The sequence below is a fragment of the Prionailurus bengalensis genome, chromosome B3, assembly GCF_016509475.1.
Source record: "Prionailurus bengalensis isolate Pbe53 chromosome B3, Fcat_Pben_1.1_paternal_pri, whole genome shotgun sequence".
NCBI lineage: Eukaryota > Metazoa > Chordata > Mammalia > Carnivora > Felidae > Prionailurus > Prionailurus bengalensis.
In genome coordinates this window covers 29330604-29352835 of record NC_057355.1, presented here as the reverse complement: position 1 = coordinate 29352835, position 22232 = coordinate 29330604, and the positions used below count along the sequence as shown (strand labels likewise).

At 36.8% G+C, this 22232-nt stretch overlaps 1 protein-coding gene across 4 annotated transcripts in view; it reads left to right on the top strand.

Moving 5' to 3' along the window:
• ETFA (electron transfer flavoprotein subunit alpha) overlaps positions 1 to 22232 on the top strand; it is a 78621-nt gene that overhangs the window by 43191 nt on the left and 13198 nt on the right. For 3 of the 4 annotated variants that reach the window (XM_043554932.1, XM_043554934.1, XM_043554933.1), the window contains exon 10: positions 19166 to 19231. In XM_043554932.1, coding sequence (XP_043410867.1) covers positions 19166 to 19231 — 66 coding nt within the window. Of the gene's footprint in view, positions 1 to 8902; positions 9021 to 19165; positions 19232 to 22232 lie in introns of all 4 variants that reach the window. The other variant, XR_006293226.1, reaches the window with a different exon arrangement.

Below are 22232 nucleotides of genomic sequence, written 5' to 3'. Positions count from 1 at the left end.
GGGGCTTTCTTACTCCTGTTCCCCACCCCTCTACATGTAGCCAAACTCTGCCTTTTGTCTCTTGCAGGGAGGTGCTGGGTGGCATTTTGGTCTTGAGATAACTTAGGTGGAAGATAGAGTTTGGAGATAACGTAAGAAAATAAATTTTATTCTGTCCATTTGCTAGAGCTAGTCTGTAAGTTTGGCACTAGGCTTTCTAGGAGCCGGTTCATATTGGGAAACAAGATCAGTGTCCTGATTTACAGTGTCCCTAAGGTAAAAATAAACTAATTGCACATGGGAAGCATAATTTGGCCTGTTATCAAGATCAGAGAGAGATATTTATCCCTTGAGCCCTCATAAAGAGGACACTATTGATTAACATCCTCAACAATACTTTTACTATAAATAGGACAGTGGTTTCATAGGGTGTTTTTTTTAATAATGTCCCTCAGTGTCAGCCAGTTGCCTAATATTTTAGGTACAGTTCTGTAAGGAGCCAGAATTATTTGGTTTGGGGCTTGCTGGTGTGGTTTTCCCAGGATAAAATTTCAGAGTAGTGATTTAGTTGTAGAATTCTTCTTCAGATGAAATCTTCTCAGGAAGCCCCATGAGTAGCAGGGAAAGTGGAAATGAAGTGGGGTGGTATAACCAAGAGGGCTGCTAACATAGCCCTTTCCTTTTTCCTGAAAAGGTCTCTATGGCCCCTCTGCAGAATAACTAAAGCCCTGAGCACATTTTAAAAAATCGCTTGTCCATGAAAAACTGGATTGCATAGCCTCATATAGTTTTCCACAAATAGATCTACCTGAAATGAATTTTGATTTTGCCCTCTGTTAGTGTATGTCAATATTATGTTGTACCAATTTTTCAAGCTCTTTATTTAGTATTATTTCCCTATTCTCAGGCACTGATCTTTCTCCTTCTACTTCAGAAGTCAACTTGTTCTCCCTATAAAAGCAAAACAATACAACTTACCTTTATACATCAAAGAAAGAGGTGAGCCCTTTCTAATTTAATGCTAATGTCTCTAACCTGTCCTTGGATTCCATAAATTCCTACCTCCTTCAGGATAGTCCATTATTTACTCCCATGGTCTGGATTCAGAACCTCTCTGTCTCTACTGGCTCATTTTCATAATCTTTTTTTTTTTAATTTTTATTCATTTTTGAGAGAGGGGGTCAGAAGGGGCAGAGAGAGCAAGAAAGAGAATCCCAAACAGTCTCTGCCTGTCAGCTCAGAGCCCCATGTGGTGCTCGAACCCACAAAATGTGAGATCATGATGAGCTGAAATCATGAGTTGGATGCTTAATAGACTGAGCCACCCAGGCGCCCCTCCTTTTTATAATCTTAAAAAAGAAAATTCAGGGCTCCTGGGTGGTGCAGTCGGCTGACCATCAGACTTTGGTTCAGCTCATGATCTTACATTCGTGAGTTTGAGCCCTGCATTGGGTTCTATGCTTACAGCTCAGAGCCTGGAGCCTGCTTTGTATTCTGTGTCTCCCTCTCTGTCTGCCCCTCCCCTGCTCACGCTCTGTCTCTCTCTGTCTCTCAAAAAATTTTTAAAGTTAAAAAAAAAAAATCCTTTGTCTTCCCAACAGCCTCTTTTCCCCACTAAGCTATCACCCATTTCATCTCTCTTGTCAGGCTAAGCTTAAAAAAGTAGCTTACATTTGCTAAATCCACTTTGCTTCCCATTCTTTTCTATTCATTTTTAAAATATGCATATATAGGGGCGCCTGGGTGGCGCAGTCGGTTAAGCGTCCGACTTCAGCCAGGTCACGATCTTGCGGTCCGTGAGTTCGAGCCCCGCGTTGGGCTCTGGGCTGATGGCTCAGAGCCTGGAGCCTGTTTCCGATTCTGTGTCTCCCTCTCTCTCTGCCCCTCCCCCGTTCATGCTCTGTCTCTCTCTGTCCCAAAAATAAATAAACGTTGAAAAAAATATGCATATATAAAAATAATATAGTAAACACCTTTGTTTTTACTACTAAATTAAAAAATATTATAATACAGTTGAAACCCCTGTGTACTCTTTCTTTAATATATATGCTTCCCTTCTCTCAAAAAGTAACCATTACCCTAAATTTGGTGATGGTGATTTCATACATCTCACTTTTACTGTGTATCTACAGTTCCCTAAACAGTCTGTAGCTGAACTTTTCAACTTGAGTACTATGAATGATTTACAAGTGTGACGAGATGTTGATCCTCTCAGCCTTTGGAACAGGAGACATTATGACTAGCCGGTTTTGTAGCCCAGTGCACCACACAAATGGTACCATTTTCTGTGTGCCATGTTGTAAAAAAGTTGAGAAACACTGATAGGTAATATCGTTTTGTATACATGTTGAAAACATTATATCAACAGCATACTGTATGTGTTCTTTATGTTTTTAAGTCTCATGTTTGAGATTCTTCCATTTTAATTCAGGTGAAGGTTTTTCATTTGTGTTTCATTGATGTATGGTATTCTGTTATATAAATATATCACACTTCACCCATTTTCCTACTAATGGATGCTTATTTAGGTAGTCTATAATTTCTGCTCTTATAAATACTGTTCCTTGAAGATTCTTCTGGCTCCTTGTATGTTAATGTTTCCCCAGAGAAGTGTGCCTGAGAGTGAAACTGCTCGATTACCGAAATGAAGTGTTCACCAAAGTGGCTGTTTACACTTACCAGCAGTTTATAAAACTTACCTTCTCCCATCCTCTTTGAACTTTGGTATTTTTGGTTTTTTAAAGTTTTGTGGTTCTGGAGATAGATGGTAGTTCTGGAGATAGCAGTGATGGTTTGCACGACAAGGCAAGTATACTTAATGCCACAGAACTATGCTTAGCAGTGATTAAAATGGTAAATTTTATGTTATGTATACTTTGCCACAATTGTTTTAAAAAAAGCTTTGCTAGTCTAATGGGCATGAATCTCAGGTTTTTATTTGCTTTTCCCTGATACTAGTGAGGTATCTTTATATTCTAAATTCCATTAATTTTTTTTTCTCTCTGAATTTCCTGTTCCTATCTTTTTGCCCATTTTTCTATTGAATTGTTCTTATCAACTCTTGGAAGTTTTTAATATCTTTTGGATACTAATCTTTTGGTTATGTGTGTCGCATACATGTTCTCAGTTTTTAGCCATCTTTTTCTTTATATCTTTTGATAAACAGAAGCTTTTAATTTTAATGTGGTTCAACTTACTGTTTTCTTTTTTGGTATCTACTGTCTGTATTGTGTTTAAGAACTATTTTGGGGCGCCTGGGTGGCTCAGTCAGTTAAGCATCTGACTTCAGCTCAGGTCATGATCTCGCAGTCCGTGAGTTCAAGCCCCGCGTTGGGCTCTGCTGACAGCTCAGAGCCTGGAGCCTGTTTCAGATTCTGTGTCTTTCTCTCTCTCTGACCCTCCCCCGTTCATGCTCTGTCTCTCTCTGTCTCAAAAATAAATAAATGTTAAAAAAAAAAGATTTTTTTTAAAAAAGAAGTATTTCCTGGAGCGGCTGGGTGCCTCAGTCGGTTAAGCGTTCGACTTTGGCTCAGGTCATGATCTCACAGTTCATGGGTTCAAGCCCCGCATGGGGCTCTGTGCTGACAGCTCGGAGCCTGGAGCCTGCTTTGGATTGTGTGTCTTCCTCTCTCTCTGCCCCTCCCCTGCTCGTTCTCTGTCTCTCTCAAAAGTAAATAAACATTAAAAAAATATATTTCCTAAGACAAGGTATTATGATACTCACCTGTATGTGTTTTGAAAACTTTTAAAATTTGCTTTTCACATTTTAGTTTATAATCTACTTGGTTTTATTTTATTTTTTATTTAAAAAATTTTTTTAATGTTTTTATTTATTTTTGAGACAGAGAGAGACAGAGCATGATCAGGGGAGGGGCAGAGAGAGAGGGAGACATAGAATCCAAAGCAGGCTCCAGGCTCTGAGCGGTCAGCACAGAGCCCAACACGGGGCTTGAATTCACAGACTGTGAGACCGTTACCTGAGCTGAAGTCGGACGCCCAGCTGACAGAGCCACCTAGGCGCCTCTACTTGGTTTTATTTTGATGTTTGGTGTGAAGTAGGTGTTCAGTCTTTTCCTTGTATGACTAATCTCCTCCTCCACTGATCTCTAGTGTTACCTCTTACAAGTTTATATAGCACACAAGTCTATTTCTGGGCTCTCTGTTCTGTTCTGTCAGTCAGTGGTTTATCATTGTACCTGTACTGTATCTAAAGCTTTAGTAATAAAATTATGTAGTTGGGCAGTATCCCTTTTCCCCATTCTTCTCCAGAATGGTCTTAGCTGTTCTTGGCTCTCTGCCTTTCTCTTGCAGTTTTAGAATTAGTTTGTCAAACTCCACAGTTGAAGTTTTGATTGGAAATGTAGGTTGTTTTGCCCAAATTTAGTGTGATTCTTGCTATTGTGTAGTTATTGAAAATTCAGAGAACCTTAAATGATAAGAATTCACCAAAGTTTTCGACATAATATAAAATATTTAAAACACCAATTACTTAGTTGTTTCACACTTACTAAACTCATTATTTAGTATGTTTCTGGACAGAAGGCAGTGATACTGGATGGTATCAAATATTTCTTCTGCATTGCTCCAAACATGTATGAATTGTTATATGAATAAATAATGAAAGATTTGCTAAAGGCAGATAATTCTTAGTTAATAACCAATGCCATATAATATACTGATTGAGGACTTGCCCAGGTGAGATTTGGTCATGAGAATTAAGAGAATTCAGTGGTGAGTCAGGGTGCATGGGAGGAGTTGGTAAAGGGGCTCACATTCAGATGCTGAGAGGTGATGGACAGTTTTCTTGTCTCCTAAGACTCCAGAAATAGATGCTGTGAATCATTGTCCAAAGCCAGGTAAGCAACAAGATTAAAAAAATCTCAAAATGGATATCTCTTTGTGTTCCCATTAATTGTAGTTATACAGTGTGAACATAAGATACGATCCTGTCAAATAGCTGAGATACAACTGTTGAGTGGACACAAAAGTCTCTATGAGATTCATAAGCACTTTACATGTGCACTCATGCAAATTCATTATTCTGTAAAAAAAATTTATTTGAATAGTGAGTTCTGGATTTAAAAAGTACAAGTTGTAACAAATATTCAGGCAGCAAAAATTCAAGTGAACTTATGGATGCATAGATTTAATTGGGGTGAGTTGACATCTTTGCAATATTTTGTCTTCTATACAACACCATGATTTTATTTCTCCATTCAAATAGTTTTATAATTTCTTTATAAATGTATACAGATAAATAAGGAATGCTATTGATGTTTATATATTGCTTTCATTAACTTATCTGTAGATTCTTGGGTGTTGTACATGCATAGTCATGTCTTGTCTTCTGGAAATAATGAAATTTTGTCTTATCCTTTTGTTTGATTTTTTTTTTTTTTTTTTTTTGGTGCTGTGTCAGCTATTAACCTGGACATTGTTAATAGAAGTGGTGATAGTAAATACCCTGTCCCTTATTTTCCAGGAATTTCTTCTAGGTTTCACCACTAGGTATGATGTTTGCAATCTGTTTTATCAGATTAAGAAAAACAAGAAACAGAAGTTTTCTATAATAGTGTCATATAATTATTGCTTGCTTGCTTGCTTGCTTGTATAACCTTGGACAAATCACTTCTGTGTACCACAGTTTTCTCAACTGTATAATGGTGATAATAGTCTCTATCTCATGGTAAATAGTAAAGATAGAATAAGTAATATGTAAAACACTTAAAACCATACCTCACATATAGTACAAGTGCTATGTGTTGGCTATTTTTATAATTATAAATCCTTGTTTGCTAAGAGATTTTTTGTTTTGAAATCATGAACAGATATTGAAATCTTATTTCTATAACTCATATTTGGCAGTCTCATTGGATTTTGTTAGGACATTAATTAATATTTGTTGAGCTTAGTAGAGTGTCAGACTTAAACTATGACTAGAATTTAATTTGGCTTTTTAAGGCTTGGCATATTTATTGGTACTTCCCGTTTTACGTTTTTCTCTGAATTGCCTTTTAGAAGCTCTGTTTGACTTTACGTCCTATCCATCCAAACATACAGGCTTATTGCAATCATTAAAGAATCTGTTATCTACTGCCAGGGAAATATGTTTTTACACTTAGTGCAACTTCTTAGTGGAAGTAGATTACTTTGTATTTTGGTATTTTACTAACAGATAAGTGGTCTGTTTATAACTCTGAGAGTAGGGGAATAGTTACTAGGTGAAGAAGCAGTTTGGGGGAATTTACCAAAACAAGAAATTTTGTTTTGGGGGTTCTGTTTTGAAAATTCACTTATGCTGAAAAAGTCTGTGTAGGAGCAAACTTTATATAGAGTTATTTGTATACAGCTGGGACTGAATTTATGGACTGCTTTTCTGACTTGCTAAAAAGCTAAAGATTGACAAGCCCTTTCATACTGCATTATCCAGCTTGGCTTTTAACTCCAAGAGAACTATGTTCACAAATTGATGCTCTATTCCTTTGGGGTTGGTATAGAAGCATTAAATTGTACTAAAATATTCATATGTGAGTGCATTTAGCTGAAAGCAATTGATGTTCTATTCCCAAGAGGGCAAAGAGAAATGCTGTATGGACCTGCAGTCCAGAAAACACCCTAAGCATGCTTCTTAAAGGTAATTACGTGGCCAGGATGATCAGAGTCCTTACAGTGAAGCTTAAAATGACAAAGGAGAAGTTGTAGAATTTATAAACTGAGGTTAATATGTATAAATTGTTCAGTTGTGCAACAGTTAAAAACTTAATTGGTAAAAATTAGTTCTAATTACATCTTTGAGTTCAAATTATAGCTTTGATTTATTTTCTTAGCTTATTTTCTGATTTTTATTAGACTGATTTCTTTAAACATTTATTCCCAAAGACCAAGATCAGTGAAGTTTTTTATTCATTACTATTTTATATATGAGGTTGAAATTTTTAACTTTTGGAGAGTCTTGAGCTCTTTTTACATGTATAACTGTTTAAAAGCATGCCACTGTTATGATAAACTGACATGTCTTGTAGGCAGTCAATCTAATTTAACAACTGGCATGAAAATCAATAAGAGTAGACAGATCTTTGTTGCTTTGTTGTAGCTATCTTTGTGTGCTAACTTGGAAAGAATAAAACTATTCTAAATTTCTATTTTTATTCTAATTGTATTTTTGGTTCTTTCATGTAAAAGCTAATTTATTTTCTCATGTATAGTTTCAGATGTGATAAACATGCACACAAATGTCAGAGAACATAAGACATTGTAAATTAAATAAAATGGAGAATTGATCATTTAGCATACATACTTCTGTCCTTGTGTTCACTTTAGGGCCAAAGATAATTGAGCACTAAAATCTTGTACAAAAGAACATTTGAATGACTTAATCTAATATCATTCTATATTAATATTAACTGAACTTAGTCTGAAAAGGAATTTGGGAAATGGTGTTTGGGACAGAAGAATGTATTCCATTTCCTTTTTTGTTTTTTTAAAGTTTATTTTAGAGAGAGCATGTGGATGAGCTGGGGAGGGGCAGAGAGAGAGAGAATCCCAAGCAGGCTCTGAGCTGTCAGTGCAGAGCCCAACATGGGGCTCAATCTCAGTGAGATCATGACCTGAGCCGAAAACCAAGAGTCAGTTGTGTAACCGACTGAACCACTCAGGCGTCCCCTCCATTTCCTTGAAGTGAGGTTACTTAGAGGGTCTCTGGTTAGGTTGGATGAATAGTAAATTTATTATTTTCTTACAGGTACTTTCTTTTTCCATATTATTAGTGCCACTAAAAGTCTTACAACTTTAGAAAGTACTTCAAAGAGTCTTTGTGTAACTTGGGCTGAACTTTACAACTCTGGTTGCTTTTTTTTTTTTATCTTAAAAAAATTTTTTTTAACGTTTACTTATTTTTGAGAGAGAGACAGTGTGAGCAGGGGAGGGACAGAGAGAGAGAGGGAGACACAGAATCTGAAGTAGGCACCAGGCTCTGAGCTGTCAACACAGAGCCTGATGTGGGTTTCAAACCCACAAACCACAAGATCATGACCTGAGCTGAAGTCAGGCACTTAACCAACTGAGCCACCCAGGCGCCCCTAACTTTTACTTTTTAGAACAGTTTTAGCTTTACAGAAAATTTGCAAAGAAACTACAGAGAATTCCTATAAATCTTGTACTTGGTTTCCCTATTATATTTCTTTAACATTATGTGAACTATTTATTTTTTATAATTGTCAAGACCACAAGATTCTAGAACTTAAGTTTTTTGAAGATGGAGAATTATGTGAAGGCTTCTGTCAAGGTGATAACTTTCTAGTAACTTTTTTATTATGGTATAAAATCTAATAAAATCTGCCATTTCAACCATTTTTGAGTGTACAATTCAGTGGTATTAATTACATTTACAGTGTCATGCAACCATCACCACTATCTATTGTCCAAAATTTTCATCACCCCAAACTGAAACTGTATACCCATTAAGTGGTAACTCTCCATTGCCTAACCCCCACCCCTGTTTCTGGTAATCTCTGTGTACTTTATGTCTCTGTGATTCTTGCCTATGCTAGGTATTTCAAGGAGGTGGAATCATATAATATTTGCCCTTTTGTGTCTTATTTCATTTAGCATGATTTCAGATTTCATTTATGTTGTAGCATGTATTAGAATTTCATTTCTTTCTATGGCTGAAAAATATTCCAGTAATCTTCCATGAACATTTTGTTTATCCATTTATCTGCTGGTGGGTATTAGGTTGGTTTGTTTTCACCTTTTGCCTATTGTGAATAATGCTGCTATGAACATTCACATACAAGTATCTGTTTGAGTCTGTTTTTAGTTGTTTTGAGTATACATCTAAGAGTAGGATTGCTGGGTCTTATGGTAATTCTGTGTTTAGCTTTTTGAGGAACCTTCAAACTGTTTTCCTCTGGTTACTTTATAGCTCTCATGAGGTCCTGGGCATAGAAGTTACCTTAAGAATTTTAGAGTAAAGATCAAGAAATGCTGTGCAGAAGCAATGGCCTAACTCTTCTTAGTAGTTTTAGGAAAGCAGCAGCTTGGTAAGTGAAAAGAATACTGCCTGGAGGTCAGGTTCTGGTGCCATCTCTGTTTTGTGGACCTCAATTTTTTCATTGATACAATAAAGTGATTACATAGATAATCTTAGAGATGCCTTACTACTCCAAAATTCTATGTATGTATGTATAATTTAGCATGTTCTGACTTAGATCAACTAAAACCTTGCTGACAAAAAATTTTATAGTCAGATTTCTTACTTGACCTGCTAAAATGCAAAGGTCTGTAATAGGCTGATTGTATATCTAAGTGTTTTCATGGCATATACCCAAATATTTCAATGTAAATTAATCACCTGAATAATTTTAGTAAAGTATATAATAATATTCACTTTTTCTGGCTTATGTTTAAACTTGCATTGCAAGTCACAATGTAGTTGATGTTCTTATTTTCTAAAAAAAATCTTTTAACTTTGCATTTGAGCAAATGGGTTATTAAATTTATATTTTGAACTAAATAGGTGTATAATGAAGTATATGCTAGTGGTATAATTTGTCATCTGCTTTGGACATATTGTAACTAAGCTGTTGTGAAGAAGACATTTACTTGACTTCTTCTGGGGAGAAAAGGTGGGCCGGAGAAAGAATATAGAAGTACTTATGTCTAAAGATGAATTTAGGATTTCAAAGAATCTTTGTCTAAAAAATCCAAGCTATATATTCTGTGCCTGGTAAACACCAAGTCCATCACATTCATGTGAGGAACCTTCAGAGGCTACATGAAGACTGTTACTTTTTTTCCTAAATGGGCTTTCTGGCTTTGCTTCTAGGCCTTTCCCATTAGGTTATTTAGAACCAGATACTGACTTCATTGAAAACTGGATCAAAGTTTTTATCTGAAAGTATTGGCTAGTTTTTAGTACATGTTGTATAAACATTGTCAACAACAATTAAGAAATAATTTCCAACTCTTGCCTCTTCTGTGAGTCAGTCTCTGACGGACTTGTAGCTAGTCTGTGTTTATGGAGGGCCTGCAAATTCCAATTGATATGCAAGTGGTTGGTAGAGAGAGGAATGTAAAAGATGTAGCTTATGTCCCTTCTCAGAATATGAAACTTATAGCTGTTGTACTAACTGATATCTTTAATAACATGGGATAAAAATTGTTAGCTAAAATTGATAGTACTTTTTTATATATAAACTTCAGTTTATATATAACTTAAGTTTATATATAAGTTAGCTGTTCATTTCATCTCATCTTGTGTTAGTGTTTTTTCTCTAAGGTAAATATGCTCACTGCACTTTTATAGACTAGTGGCTTCAGTTGAAGCATATTACCGGTACTATCATAATATTCAGTTATTTGTGGTGTAGTAGAAAATGTACTGAATTTAATATTAAAGTACTTGGGTCAAGAAGCTGGCCTTTTATAGGTACACTATATGTATAACCTTGAACAACACACCAAGCCTGCCTGAGCCTGTGCTTTCTCTTCTATAAAATGGGAATACTTTTAAAAAAATTTTTTATTAAAAAAATTTGTTTAAATGTTCATTTATTTTTGAAGAAGAGTGTGAGTAGCGGAGGGAAAGAGGGAGATACAGAATCTGAAGCAGGCTCCAGGCTCTGAGCTGTCAGCACAGAGCCTGATGTGGGGCTCGAACTCGTGAACCATGAGATCATGACCTGAGCCGAAGTCAGATGCTTAACCGACTGAGCCACCCCGGTGCCCCTAAAGTAGGAATAATTTCTATCCCATAGAGTTATTGTTATAGTTAAGTGAGATAATGGATGTAAGGTACACCATGGAACTCTAATGATTAGTATACCATCTTGACTCCTGATAAAACCTGAGGTAGTCCTAGTATAGGAGCATTGTCTAATGGCTGGGACATACCTTCAGCTTTAAACCAAGAGTATGGGTAATGTCCTCCATTCATGTTAAAACTCAGTTTAGCCATAATCCTGCCTGAGAACTTCATAATATAGGCAGAGAACTGTTGGAGAAAAGACCCATAGATAGTTGTGCCTTGTGTTTTGGAGCCTCTTCCAAAACGAAAAGAAGCTTAACACAATTTGGCAAACAGAGGAAATAGTTTGGCCTTTTAAATGAGCAACAGGATGAAATACAGCAATATTAATGCACAGGAGACTTGCAGTAATTAGAAAATATAGTTTGGTGAATCTACTTCTCAGAGATATTCATTATTTGCTATGATAAATTCCATTTAATTCCTAACATGGCATTTGTCCTCTGTTTGTGTGTTGTGTTTTAGCTGTAACAGTTGCTGTTTAAGGTAATGCCTCTGTAGTCTTCTAAATAAGAAGGTTGAGAAAGCATTTGTTATCTTGTAAAACTGTTGTCCTGTCTGCGACAGTCTTAGGGGTATTGTTTTTGAGCACGTAATATTGGATCTCTGAACTCTAGAATTGCTTTTATGTTCCTTCCCTAGCTCTGGAAAAGGAGGCTGTTGGTAGAAAAGAAGTTTTAAACCTGATTTTTAAAGAGATGAAGAAAGGGTGCCTTTGTGGCTCAATAGGTTGAGCGTCCGACTTTGGCTCCCATCATGAATTTGCAGTGTGTGAGTTTGAGCCCCGTGTTGGTCTCTGTGCTGACAACTCAGAGCCTGGAGCCTGCTTTGGATTCTGTGTCTCCCTCTCCCTCTGTTCCTCCCCCCTTGGCACTCTGACTCTCTCAAAAATAAATAAAGATTTTTTAAAAATTATTTTTAATTTGCTTAAAAAAAATAAAGAGATGAAGCAATGTTGGCTCAGCCTCTCTGCTCTGAAAGCTTCTAATTAAACTAATATATTCTTATTTTGTATAAACAAAAAAGTAAATGTTTATACCTTTCCTTTCTACTTTTTTTAAAGTAAAGCAGATCTGAAGTTGCTATAGGCAGAATACTGCCCAATTCCAGGAAAAAGTGAATGTATGACTTTATATCATAAAACTCATGTAATTTCAATTTCATATATATATGTTTTACATAGCCAATATGGGTCTTGGTATTGAAACTGGGGAATGTATCTCTCTATATTAAGATTGTGTTCGAATTTTGCAAAGAAATTTACCCCAACTTTCTAAACCAGTCTAGGAAGTTGGGCGAATTTCTAGCTTTACAGCTAGTGCTAAATGCAATAAAGAAACTAATAGGTATCAATGAAAAGAAATTTTTCCAATACATTATCCCAGAAGAATTGTATCAAATTAATAACTTCCTTGAGATGCTGGTAGTTGCCGCTTTAAAGTGGAATTTAGGGGTGCCTGGGTGGCTGAGTCAATTGACTCTTGATTTTGACTCAGAGCATGATCCCAGTGTCATGGGATTGAGCCCTGCATCAGGTTCCATGCTGCACATGGAGCCTGCCTGAGACTCTCTCTCTCTCTCTCTCTCTGCCCCTCTCCCCCACTCTCTCTCTCTCTCTGCCCCTCTCCCCCACTCTCTCTCTCTCAAAATAAAAAAAATAATAAAAAGTAAAGTGGAATTTAGATAATAGTTGGCTGTCCTTTGCCTTCTACTTTAGAGATTTAGTGATCATTTAGTAATAATAACATTAATAATAACACCAAACATATTTTGAACACTATACATGCACTGTGTTATTTAATAATCACAACAGTTGTATTAGCTGCAGTTATTTATCTCCATTTTGCACATGAGGGGATTGAGATTTTGAGAGGTTAAATAATTTGCCTGAAAACAGATGGTAGGGAAGAGTTAAGATCTGAACCCATCTCTCCCTGATCTTTCTTATTTAGTTATATTAGTGATTGAATAAATGTAGTGGTTTTGTGTTGTGTACTTACGCATTTCAACTTTCTTGAGTTGAGATCTTAGCTCGTTAATTTTCTATCCTTGTTTCCTAACAGAAAAAATTGTTTAAGTTATAAATTGTTTTTTGTTTTTGGTTTTTTGTATTACTTTAGCTACATCCTACAGGTGCTGATATACTTTGCCCTTTTTTGGTGTTTTGTTCCAAGTATTTTGTGTGTGTGTGTGTGTGTGTGTGTGTGTGTGTGTGTGTGTTTATTTTATTTATTTGTTTTGAGAGGGAAAGAGAGTGGGGAAGGGAAAGAGAGAGAATCCCAAGCAGTCTCCCTGCTCTCAGTGCAGAGGCTGATACAGGGCTTGAACTCATGAACCATGAGATCATGACCTGAACTGAAATGAAGAGTCAGGTGTGGGGCACCTGGGTGGCTCAGTTGCTTAAGCGTCCAACTTCAGCTCAGGTCATGATCTCATGGTTCATGGGTTTGAGCCCAGCATCCAGCTCTGTGCTGATAGCCTAGAGCCTGCCTTGAAATCTCCCTCCCTCTCTCTCTCTCTCTCTCTCTCTCTCTGCCCTCCTCCACTTGTGCTGTCTCTCAAAAATAAATAAGCATTAAAGAAAAAAAATTTTAAGAGTCAGGTGCTCAGCTGACTGAGCCACCCAAGCTCCCCTTGTTCCAAGTATTTTTAAATTTCTATTTAAACATTTTTTAAAAAACTCAGATTATTTAGATACTTTTTTTTTGGAAAAGTATGAGTTTTTAAGGGTAGATTTTTTAGGTCCTTCTAGAGTTTTAAGAAATATATTACTTATGAGAGGACAAAACTTGATAGTTTCTTTTCAGAATAAAAATTAACTGTATTAAGCCAGTAGTTTTCGTGTGCTTTTGGTTTTCCTGTAATAGTCCACACTACCTGAAATTTGATGGACTTTTGTCATCATTTATGACACTATTGGCTGCTCTTTTGTTTAATCTTGATGCCTCTCATGCTGTACTTCAGCTTTGTTATACTACTGACTTTTCCTTTTCTTTCTCTTTCAAAGTTTAAAACAACCTATTAATGCTCTTATTCTGAGCCAATACAAGCAAAGCAGACACGTGAAACTAAAGTCGTTTTATCTGTAGCTCTCCTTTCAGACCATGTGCTACAGTACCTTTGTAGAGTGTACAAGAAAGTTCTTTAGCTTATTCTAAAATTATCTTGGATCTGCTATCCAGTACGGTAACCACTAAACTACATGTGGCTGTTGGACACATGAAATGTAAATTAGTCTGAATTGAGATTATTATTAAAATTAATTTCACCTGTTTTTTACTTTATTTAATGTGGCTAATAGAAATTTTAAAATTAAATATCTGGCTCACACTATGTATCTTTTTTGGATTTAACAACATTAGACAAAAATTGGCATTAGACAAAAATCACAATGTGTAAGTCAGAGACCACTTTCTCCTTAGCTTCTGCACTAAAATCCTCTGGAGAGTAGGACTCAGATAACACCCCTTGAATTCCAGGTTTCCTGCACAAGGTTTGGGTTAAGCAGGAGTGATGTTAGTACATTCTTTCTGAAGAAAGTAACTGAAATTCAAATAATCTACCAGAGAATATTCTGGCCATGTTGATTCCACAGGTTGGTTAGATTTCTGTAAAAGTATTTTAAGACTGTATTGTAGTCATCTTTCTGTTTATCAGACATACAGGTTTATCAGTAAGCTAGGACCAGTAAAACCTGCATTTAATAGCTTATTTTGTCTGAAGGACTAAGGGAGCCAGAGTAGATGGGATAAGCTGCAAAAGTGGGCTCCTCTTGGGCAGAAGATAGAATTGACTACAGAGCAGTGTCATCCCTTGACCTTTTCATTTCTCAGTGGCAGATACTGAAAGCATTTGCACAAGAGACCAGAGCTCTGTCATACTTTGATGTTTTTTTCCCTTAGCTTGGATTATAGATTTTTATTACTTTACCTTAACCTATGTTGCTAGACTGTGAGCTTCTTGAGGACATGGGACAAAGAATCATAGTTGTCTTTATAGCCCCTATAAAGTATAACAGCAGTATCAACAACTATGAAGTCATAGTTAACTCTCGACTTTTTAGTCTCTCAACTTTTTCCTGTTATGGCATACTTAGAAAATTACAGTATTTGTACCACAGAGAATTTTGGCTTCCCTGTGCTTCTAGTCTATACAACTTTTTTGTATGAATTAGGAGAAAAGTACCCCTTTCTCAAGTTACTTTACCGCCATCTGTTGGAAAATTATTGTAATAAATATGCAGTTCTGTAATGACTATAAGTGATGGCTCCCTCCAGAGCTGTTCAGTGTACATAGTACATAGTACATAGTATATAGTACATAGTTGCTCAGCTGTACATAGTAGCCTTGAGATTACCTCAGGAGCCCACCTGGCCATTGAGTGGGCTGAGAAAATCAATATTTGAGCATACCTGAAGGCACATCAGTGTCTTGGGAAACTAGATACTATGCCAAGGACTGAAGCCTCACAGTACCCTTTGAAGTAGGGTTCTTATAATTCCAGTTTTTCAGGTGAGCAAGCTGGGGCATAGAGGCTAAATAGCTGGCCCACAGTCACAGGTCTACCAAGTGGCTGAACTGGAATTTAAACCTAGGCAATGAAATTCTAGAGCCTAGGTTCTTAATCATAGTGATATACTCCTCTTGTAAACCTTTGTTAAACCACACTGGATGCAGACTTTCCAAGCCCTATTCCTGTTTTCATCTCAGCCCACTGTAAGGTATTTTAGAGCCCTGCCCCTGAATTCTTTTGTTGAGCCTGTAGCTGTAGTCTTTTTTAGGTTTTGACAAGAGAAGAGTAATTTGTGCTTTCTCCTACTGGTCCTTGTTTCTGTTGAAGTGAATGCCATCCCTTCTTTCTATTTCAGAATAACCTCTGGTCCTCTTACCACCCTGGTGGCTTTCTTTTTTCCCACAGTCCCATCCCCATTCTTCATTTGCAGAATGACCATCCCAAACTGCTGCCAGCTCATGTAGGTTGATCTAGTCTCACTTCTAGATTCTCTCCCTTTGTTAAGGCTGCTAGGATTTTATCTCCAGAACTACTCCCTACTTCTGTGTCTGTTCCTTTCTTTAATCCTACTTTTTTTTGAACCCTTAATTGCTGTTCTTCCCTCCAAGTCACCTCTCATTTTCTCTCCAAACTATCTTACTTACTATCTGATTTTAGAAGGAAAGTGCCTCAGGGCAGGGATTGCCTTGTTATGTTGTGAAGCAGTGTCTAAAGTGCTCCATAAATTAGCATCTGTGGAGAGTTTTATACATACTAATTATTATTATTGAAATACAGAAATGCTTTCTGAGCCATGAGGAAGCATCCTAAGATAATAGTCTAATTGCCTGTACATGTTTTTTAAAAAAGAAGAAAAAAGTCTCTCTTCCTGCCTCAGAGAGCTATCAGATCTCAGAACAGAAGCCCAAATCCCAGGACTCTTTCTGGTTATTATTTCAATGCTTTTATATTTATTCAGAGAACCATGTTTGTAAGACAGTAAAATAAGATCCCGTTGGTCATGTGAACCTATTTGGACCACTTATACTGGTCAGAGAGGCAGGAATGGCCCCTTGGTTTGCTTTGGCCCAGAATCTTTTATTTCCTTAGTGACATTTATGGTTAAAGTCAATGGTATTCATATCTCATGGGGTTTAAAGTAAATTTCATTTATATTTATGTAGATGTTTACTGCCAGGATGATCATTTTTTATTAGCATTTTATGATGCAAATGGAGAAGCTTTTAAGACTTGTTGAATTTTAATGTAGACATGTATGTTAGAAGGACTCATTTACAGAATTATTGATCCTTTACAATGCTTGCTTTGAGAATACACTTGGAAGAGTGGTTAGTGAGACAGTTTTCTATCTGTACGTTTGTCTTTCTAAATAACTTGCTTTATAAATCTTATTGTCCTGGTTTTCCTGAATGTGAGATTTATTAGTAAGTGTATTTTGATTAACAATTTAATGAATGATCTTTTGTGAAAAAAATGCTAGTCAAAATAAACTGAAATGGTGTTAAAATTATCATTTGAAGTTACCTGTAAATCTTAAAAAAGTGGTGCTTTTTCAAAGAAAAGAAGCTTGTTGACCACTCCATGCCTGATCATATATTACATATATATATAGATGAGATATATACATCACATATATATGAGATGTATATACCTCATCTATATCTATATCTGTATCTATCTGTATAGATAGATTGTTGGGATTGGGATTGTTTTTTATCCTTTCCCATACATTTTACTTCCTGCAGCCTAAGACAGTCTTTTAGGCCAAATTGCACTTACTTATCTTTATAGAGCAAGTTGAATTGGGAAACAAGCCCACATAATTTTTAGATGATTTAACTTACTTTAGGGATTAAGTTGTTTCCTTTTACAGGGTACACAGTGGTACCTTGCTGCTCTAGAAGCAGTTGGACAATTTATGCCTTTAAAGATAAGACCCGGGGGATATACCATCCCCTGGCCTGGTCCTGCTGGAAAGAGTTAATAGATTTCAAGCTGCATAAGAGCTTATGGATCATCTATTCTAGTAGTTCTTAGCTCTGGCTGCACATTAGAGTATCCTGTGGAGCTTTTTTAAGAAGCTCTAGTGTTGGGGCTGTACCCCTTCTGTTTGCAATTGGGGAAAATGAGAGAGGGAGAAATTGGCTTGTATCCAGCCACGTACCACACACGCTTAGGTATTATGAAAAATCCTTATTCTCAGATCTTAGTTGAAATGCTGTCACATTTTGGAGTGAGCAGTTATTAAATTAGATCATAAGCAGTGCAGAAAACAGGGTGGGACCACCTGACACTGCCATTGACTTTGAAGTGTCTACCCAGTAATAAAACATACAAAAATAAAAAGCCACCTTCAGTGCCTTCCACCTTAATCATATTGAAGAGAGTCTTTACTGTCAGTTGTGATGAAACCGTAGTGTCAATCTGTTTACATAGTGGGTGAACCCCCCTACCCAAGGTAGGACTTGCTAGTTCAGTTTAGGTGTGGGGAAAAGCTTTTCAGTTAAAGCTTTATATTATATCCAATAGATAGAATTATATCCAATTATATCCAATAGATAGAATGGAGCAGCTAAGCTCTTTTAATTAAGCACTGATTAAATTGGTTTTCCATGATAGTTTTAATTTTCAAACATGGACACTTTAAATTTTTTAGATAAGGGGACAGAGAGCAGCAGTCAGTTATCATTTTCTTTATTACTTCAGTTATTACTGGGGGTGAAGGGTTAGGAGGAGGCACAAATACTGTCATCAACATTTACTTAGAAACTACAGTCTGGGGGCCCTTTTATTAAGTGCTAGAAATACAAAGGTTACGCCTATGCCTTCAAGAAGTTTATATTCCTTACTTAGGGAGACTGTGTGTGCATGTACACATGCATATGTGTCTGTTAGAACCTCTTGAGGCTGATTTGTAGTTTTGGTTTTTCTGAATATGAAGTCTAATAAATATATCCTAATTATCATTTTTAACAAATTTCTTTTTATGAGAAGCCAGACAAATAAGTCAAAATATATTTTAGTATGTGTTTATATGTTAATGTACATCGTGTGTATATTGTGAATGGGTATATACAGAATGATGAGTTAAAGTGTGATTATCTAAAAGTAGCCCAGGGATGTCTGAGTGGCTCAGTCGGTTAAGCGCCTGACTCTTGGTTTTGGCTCAGGTCATGATCTCGTGGTTTCGGGAGTTCAAGCCCTGTGTCTGGCTCTGCGCTGGCAGTGTGATCCTGCTTGGGATTCTCTTTGCCCTTCCTCTACTCGCGCTTTCTGGTTTTTTTTTTTTTTTTTTTTTTTTTAATTTTTTTTAACGTTTATTTATTTTTGGGACAGAGAGAGACAGAGCATGAACGAGGGAGGGGCAGAGAGAGAGGGAGACACAGAATCGGAAACAGGCTCCAGGCCATCAGCCCAGAGCCCGACGCGGGGCTCAAACTCACAGACCGCGAGATCGTGACCTGGCTGAAGTCGGACGCTTAACCGACTGCGCCACCCAGGCGCCCCATACTCGCGCTTTCTGTAAATGAATGAATAAATAAATAGCCTAAACAAAAAGTGCTACCTCACAGGAAATTGTGAGATTAAGTGAAACAGGTGATGTAAAATGCTTAATATAGTGGTTGGCACATATTTAATGCTCATAGATTCTCATTATCCACATGTTTATTATTCAGAGGAAAAAGAAGACTATGGATTAGGGAGATCAGGGAAGGAGGTAAGCATAATTTAAGTAATACATATTGCATCTTTTCTATTTAAAATATCTTCAGTCTGAGACCTGAATTGCTAATAGCACATACTGTGGAAGATACAATATAATATATATAAGTATGTATTAATGATAATGGTCTCTTTTGTTTCAGGAGCTTTATATTGCCGTAGGAATATCTGGAGCCATCCAACATTTAGCTGGGATGAAAGACAGCAAGGTAACTACACAATAATAATGATCCTAAAAGAAAGATTTTTATATTTTAAAATTTTGGTTTCACTCTGTTTCCATATAGTTATACAGTGTATGTAAGTTCAGCCATTCAGATTAACATTTCTTTCAGGAACTGAAAGAAGTACAAGCTGCTGTTCACTGATTGAAGGTGTACCATTGGTAGGAGAGGCAGTGCCATGTCAGGAAAAAAAAGTGTGACCCTGGGGCACCTGGGTGGCGCAGTCGGTTGAGCGTCCGACTTCAGCCAGGTCACGATCTCGCGGTCCGTGAGTTCGAGCCCCGCGTCGGGCTCTGGGCTGATGGCTCAGAGCCTGGAGCCTGTTTCAGATTCTGTGTCTCCCTCTCTCTCTGCCCCTCGCCCGTTCATGCTCTGTCTCTCTCTGTCCCAAAAATAAATAAATGTTGAAAAAAAAAATTAAAAAAAAAAAAAAAAAGTGTGACCCTGAGTCCCAGCTTTGCTACTAGCTTACCACATGATGTGTCCTGTCTGCACCTCTGTTCTTTTGCCTAACACAGGTGTTGGTTGATGATGTCTGAGGTCCCTTTCAGCTCTGAAATTAGTGGATAGAAAATTTAGGGTGAAAACAACTTGATGAGGTTCTGACCATCTAACTAGTTTATGAGATTTCTCATCCCTGATTCTCTATCTGCTTTACCCTGGTCCCCTAAAAGTCCCACCCTCATATGTCAGCAAAGCTCCTCTTCTCAGGCTGTTACTAAAGTGTGACGGACACATTTGGAGTTGGAGCATCTTAATATCTGAGTAATTGTTAAAAATACAGGATGTAGAGGAAACACTTGATTTTAAATTGCTGCTTGGACTATATCGGGAAGTCCTGTGTAATGACTCTGTGAACATATATTTCAGAATATGACACATTAATTCATGCATACGAATGTACAGTTTGAATTATGAACTTAGTCTTTCATGAAGACAGAGATGCTTCTGACACTCTGGCTTTTATGCATTCAGATGGAAGTTTGATATAAAAGGTAATAAAACTTTTAACAGGTTTAACTTCTAACTTGAAAAAAATGCATCCACTACCTCCTTGTAACCTCTAAATGAATTGGCCCCAAACCAGTCAGATTTCACAGTTGGATGGCAGGTTTCTTTACTGAGATATGAAAACAAGCAGTGCCAATGGGGAAAATGTTATTGCTGCATTAAAGAAAAAAAAAACACTCTAGTACAGTAACCTTAAAAAATAGTTTTAGCTGGGCCAGTTCAGACATATCTAATTCTCCTTCTCTAAAATAAAAGATTCTTCCTGCCAAGAAGTTCCTGGTAAAAATTGTCATCCCATGCCAGCAGGACTAGCTTGCAGGAGAGATGGAGTAGCTAGTATATGTTAAAGCAAAAAGGGAACAATTGAAGTAAGGAGACCAGTGTTCGGGAACAATCTATAAGAAGAAATTTGAGCCAAGAGTTTGTCTGTTTATGCAGTCAACAAATATTTATTAAGCACTTAGTTTGTACCAGATGCTGGGGATGCTTAAATGAAAAAGGCATAGCCCTTGTCATCAGTGCCTTATGTGGGAAACACAACAAATTTTGGTTAAGGTCAAAAATGGGATATTAGAGTAATTGGTTTATATCTGATAATCACATTGCATACAAGCTACAGTTTTAATTAGCATCATGGTATAGTTTAGAGAATATGAGATTTGGTCGTTATATCAAATGAGTCAATGGAATGAAAGCACTTTTTGAACTATATATGTATTAATTTCATTGAATACAATCTGTGCTTTAAAAGTTGTGTAAGGAAGGGGAGCATTCTTAAATACTTTAGTGGTTCCTTGCCCACAGTTGTGTGCTCTTGCTTTAAAAATAACTGCTATACAGTAGGAATGAAAAAGCTTTCAGATGATTAAACTGTCAGATGTTTGACTAGGTGGCCTCCAGGAAAATCATTAACCATCATTAATTAAATAAATCTCTGCTAGTTGCTGTGAAGCAGGCTTACATATTCCCAGAAGAGAAACACCTCCATACAAATCAAATGCTTGTGATTCAAAATGTTAGTCCTTGTGACTTTGGATTTAAGGTTCATATTGAAACCATCATTTATTGTCTTTGACCACACATGTTTCTCTGGAATAGTAGTTACCTGGACTGCACTGTGCTCTAATCTCAGATATTCTGGAATATTTTCATCTCTTTGAGGGACCCTAGAGGAATTACACATATGTCATAGAGCCTATATTTTAAGCCAGCCTATATATCAAAGTTCTTCTAAAATGTGTTCCAGCTGTTTTCATGTGATAGAGTAATAGGCATTAGAAACTTAATTTTACTTCTAGAGAAATGAATTATTATAATCTATTAAAATAACACCACATTAGGGGCGCCTGGGTAGCTCAGTTGGTTAAGTCTCCACCTCTTGATTTCCACTCGGGTCATGATCTCTCCATTTGTGATAATGAGCCCTGCATCAGGCTCCTTACTGATTTTATTTTATTATATTGGCTTTTTGGGATTCTCTCTCTTCCCCTCCCCCACGTGCACATGTTCTCTAAATAAATAAACATTTTTTTTAAAAACATTTTTTTAAAGCAAAAATAACACCACATTAGAATCAAATATTAGAGTCAATACTTTACTTATTTTGAGAGTGAGTGCACACGTGTACACGTGTGCATGAGTGCAGAGAGAGGGATACACAGAATCAAGCAGGCTCTGGGCTGCCACTGCAGAGCCCCATGTGCGGCTGGAACTCACAAACTGTGAGATGATGACCTGGAGCCAGTATCAAGAGTTGGACGCTTAACCGACCGAGTCACCCAGGTGCCCCTAGAGTCAAAACTTTAATTGCAGTGGTGTTAGAAGCACCTATGGAGAATACCAAACACTTTGTAACATATACGTAAATCTGTTATTAATAAATTGGATAATTGGTAAATGCAGCACCTTTTTGTGTGACTATTTCTCCTTAATCTGTTACTAATTGGTCATTATAATCCTTCATGTTAAAAATTCT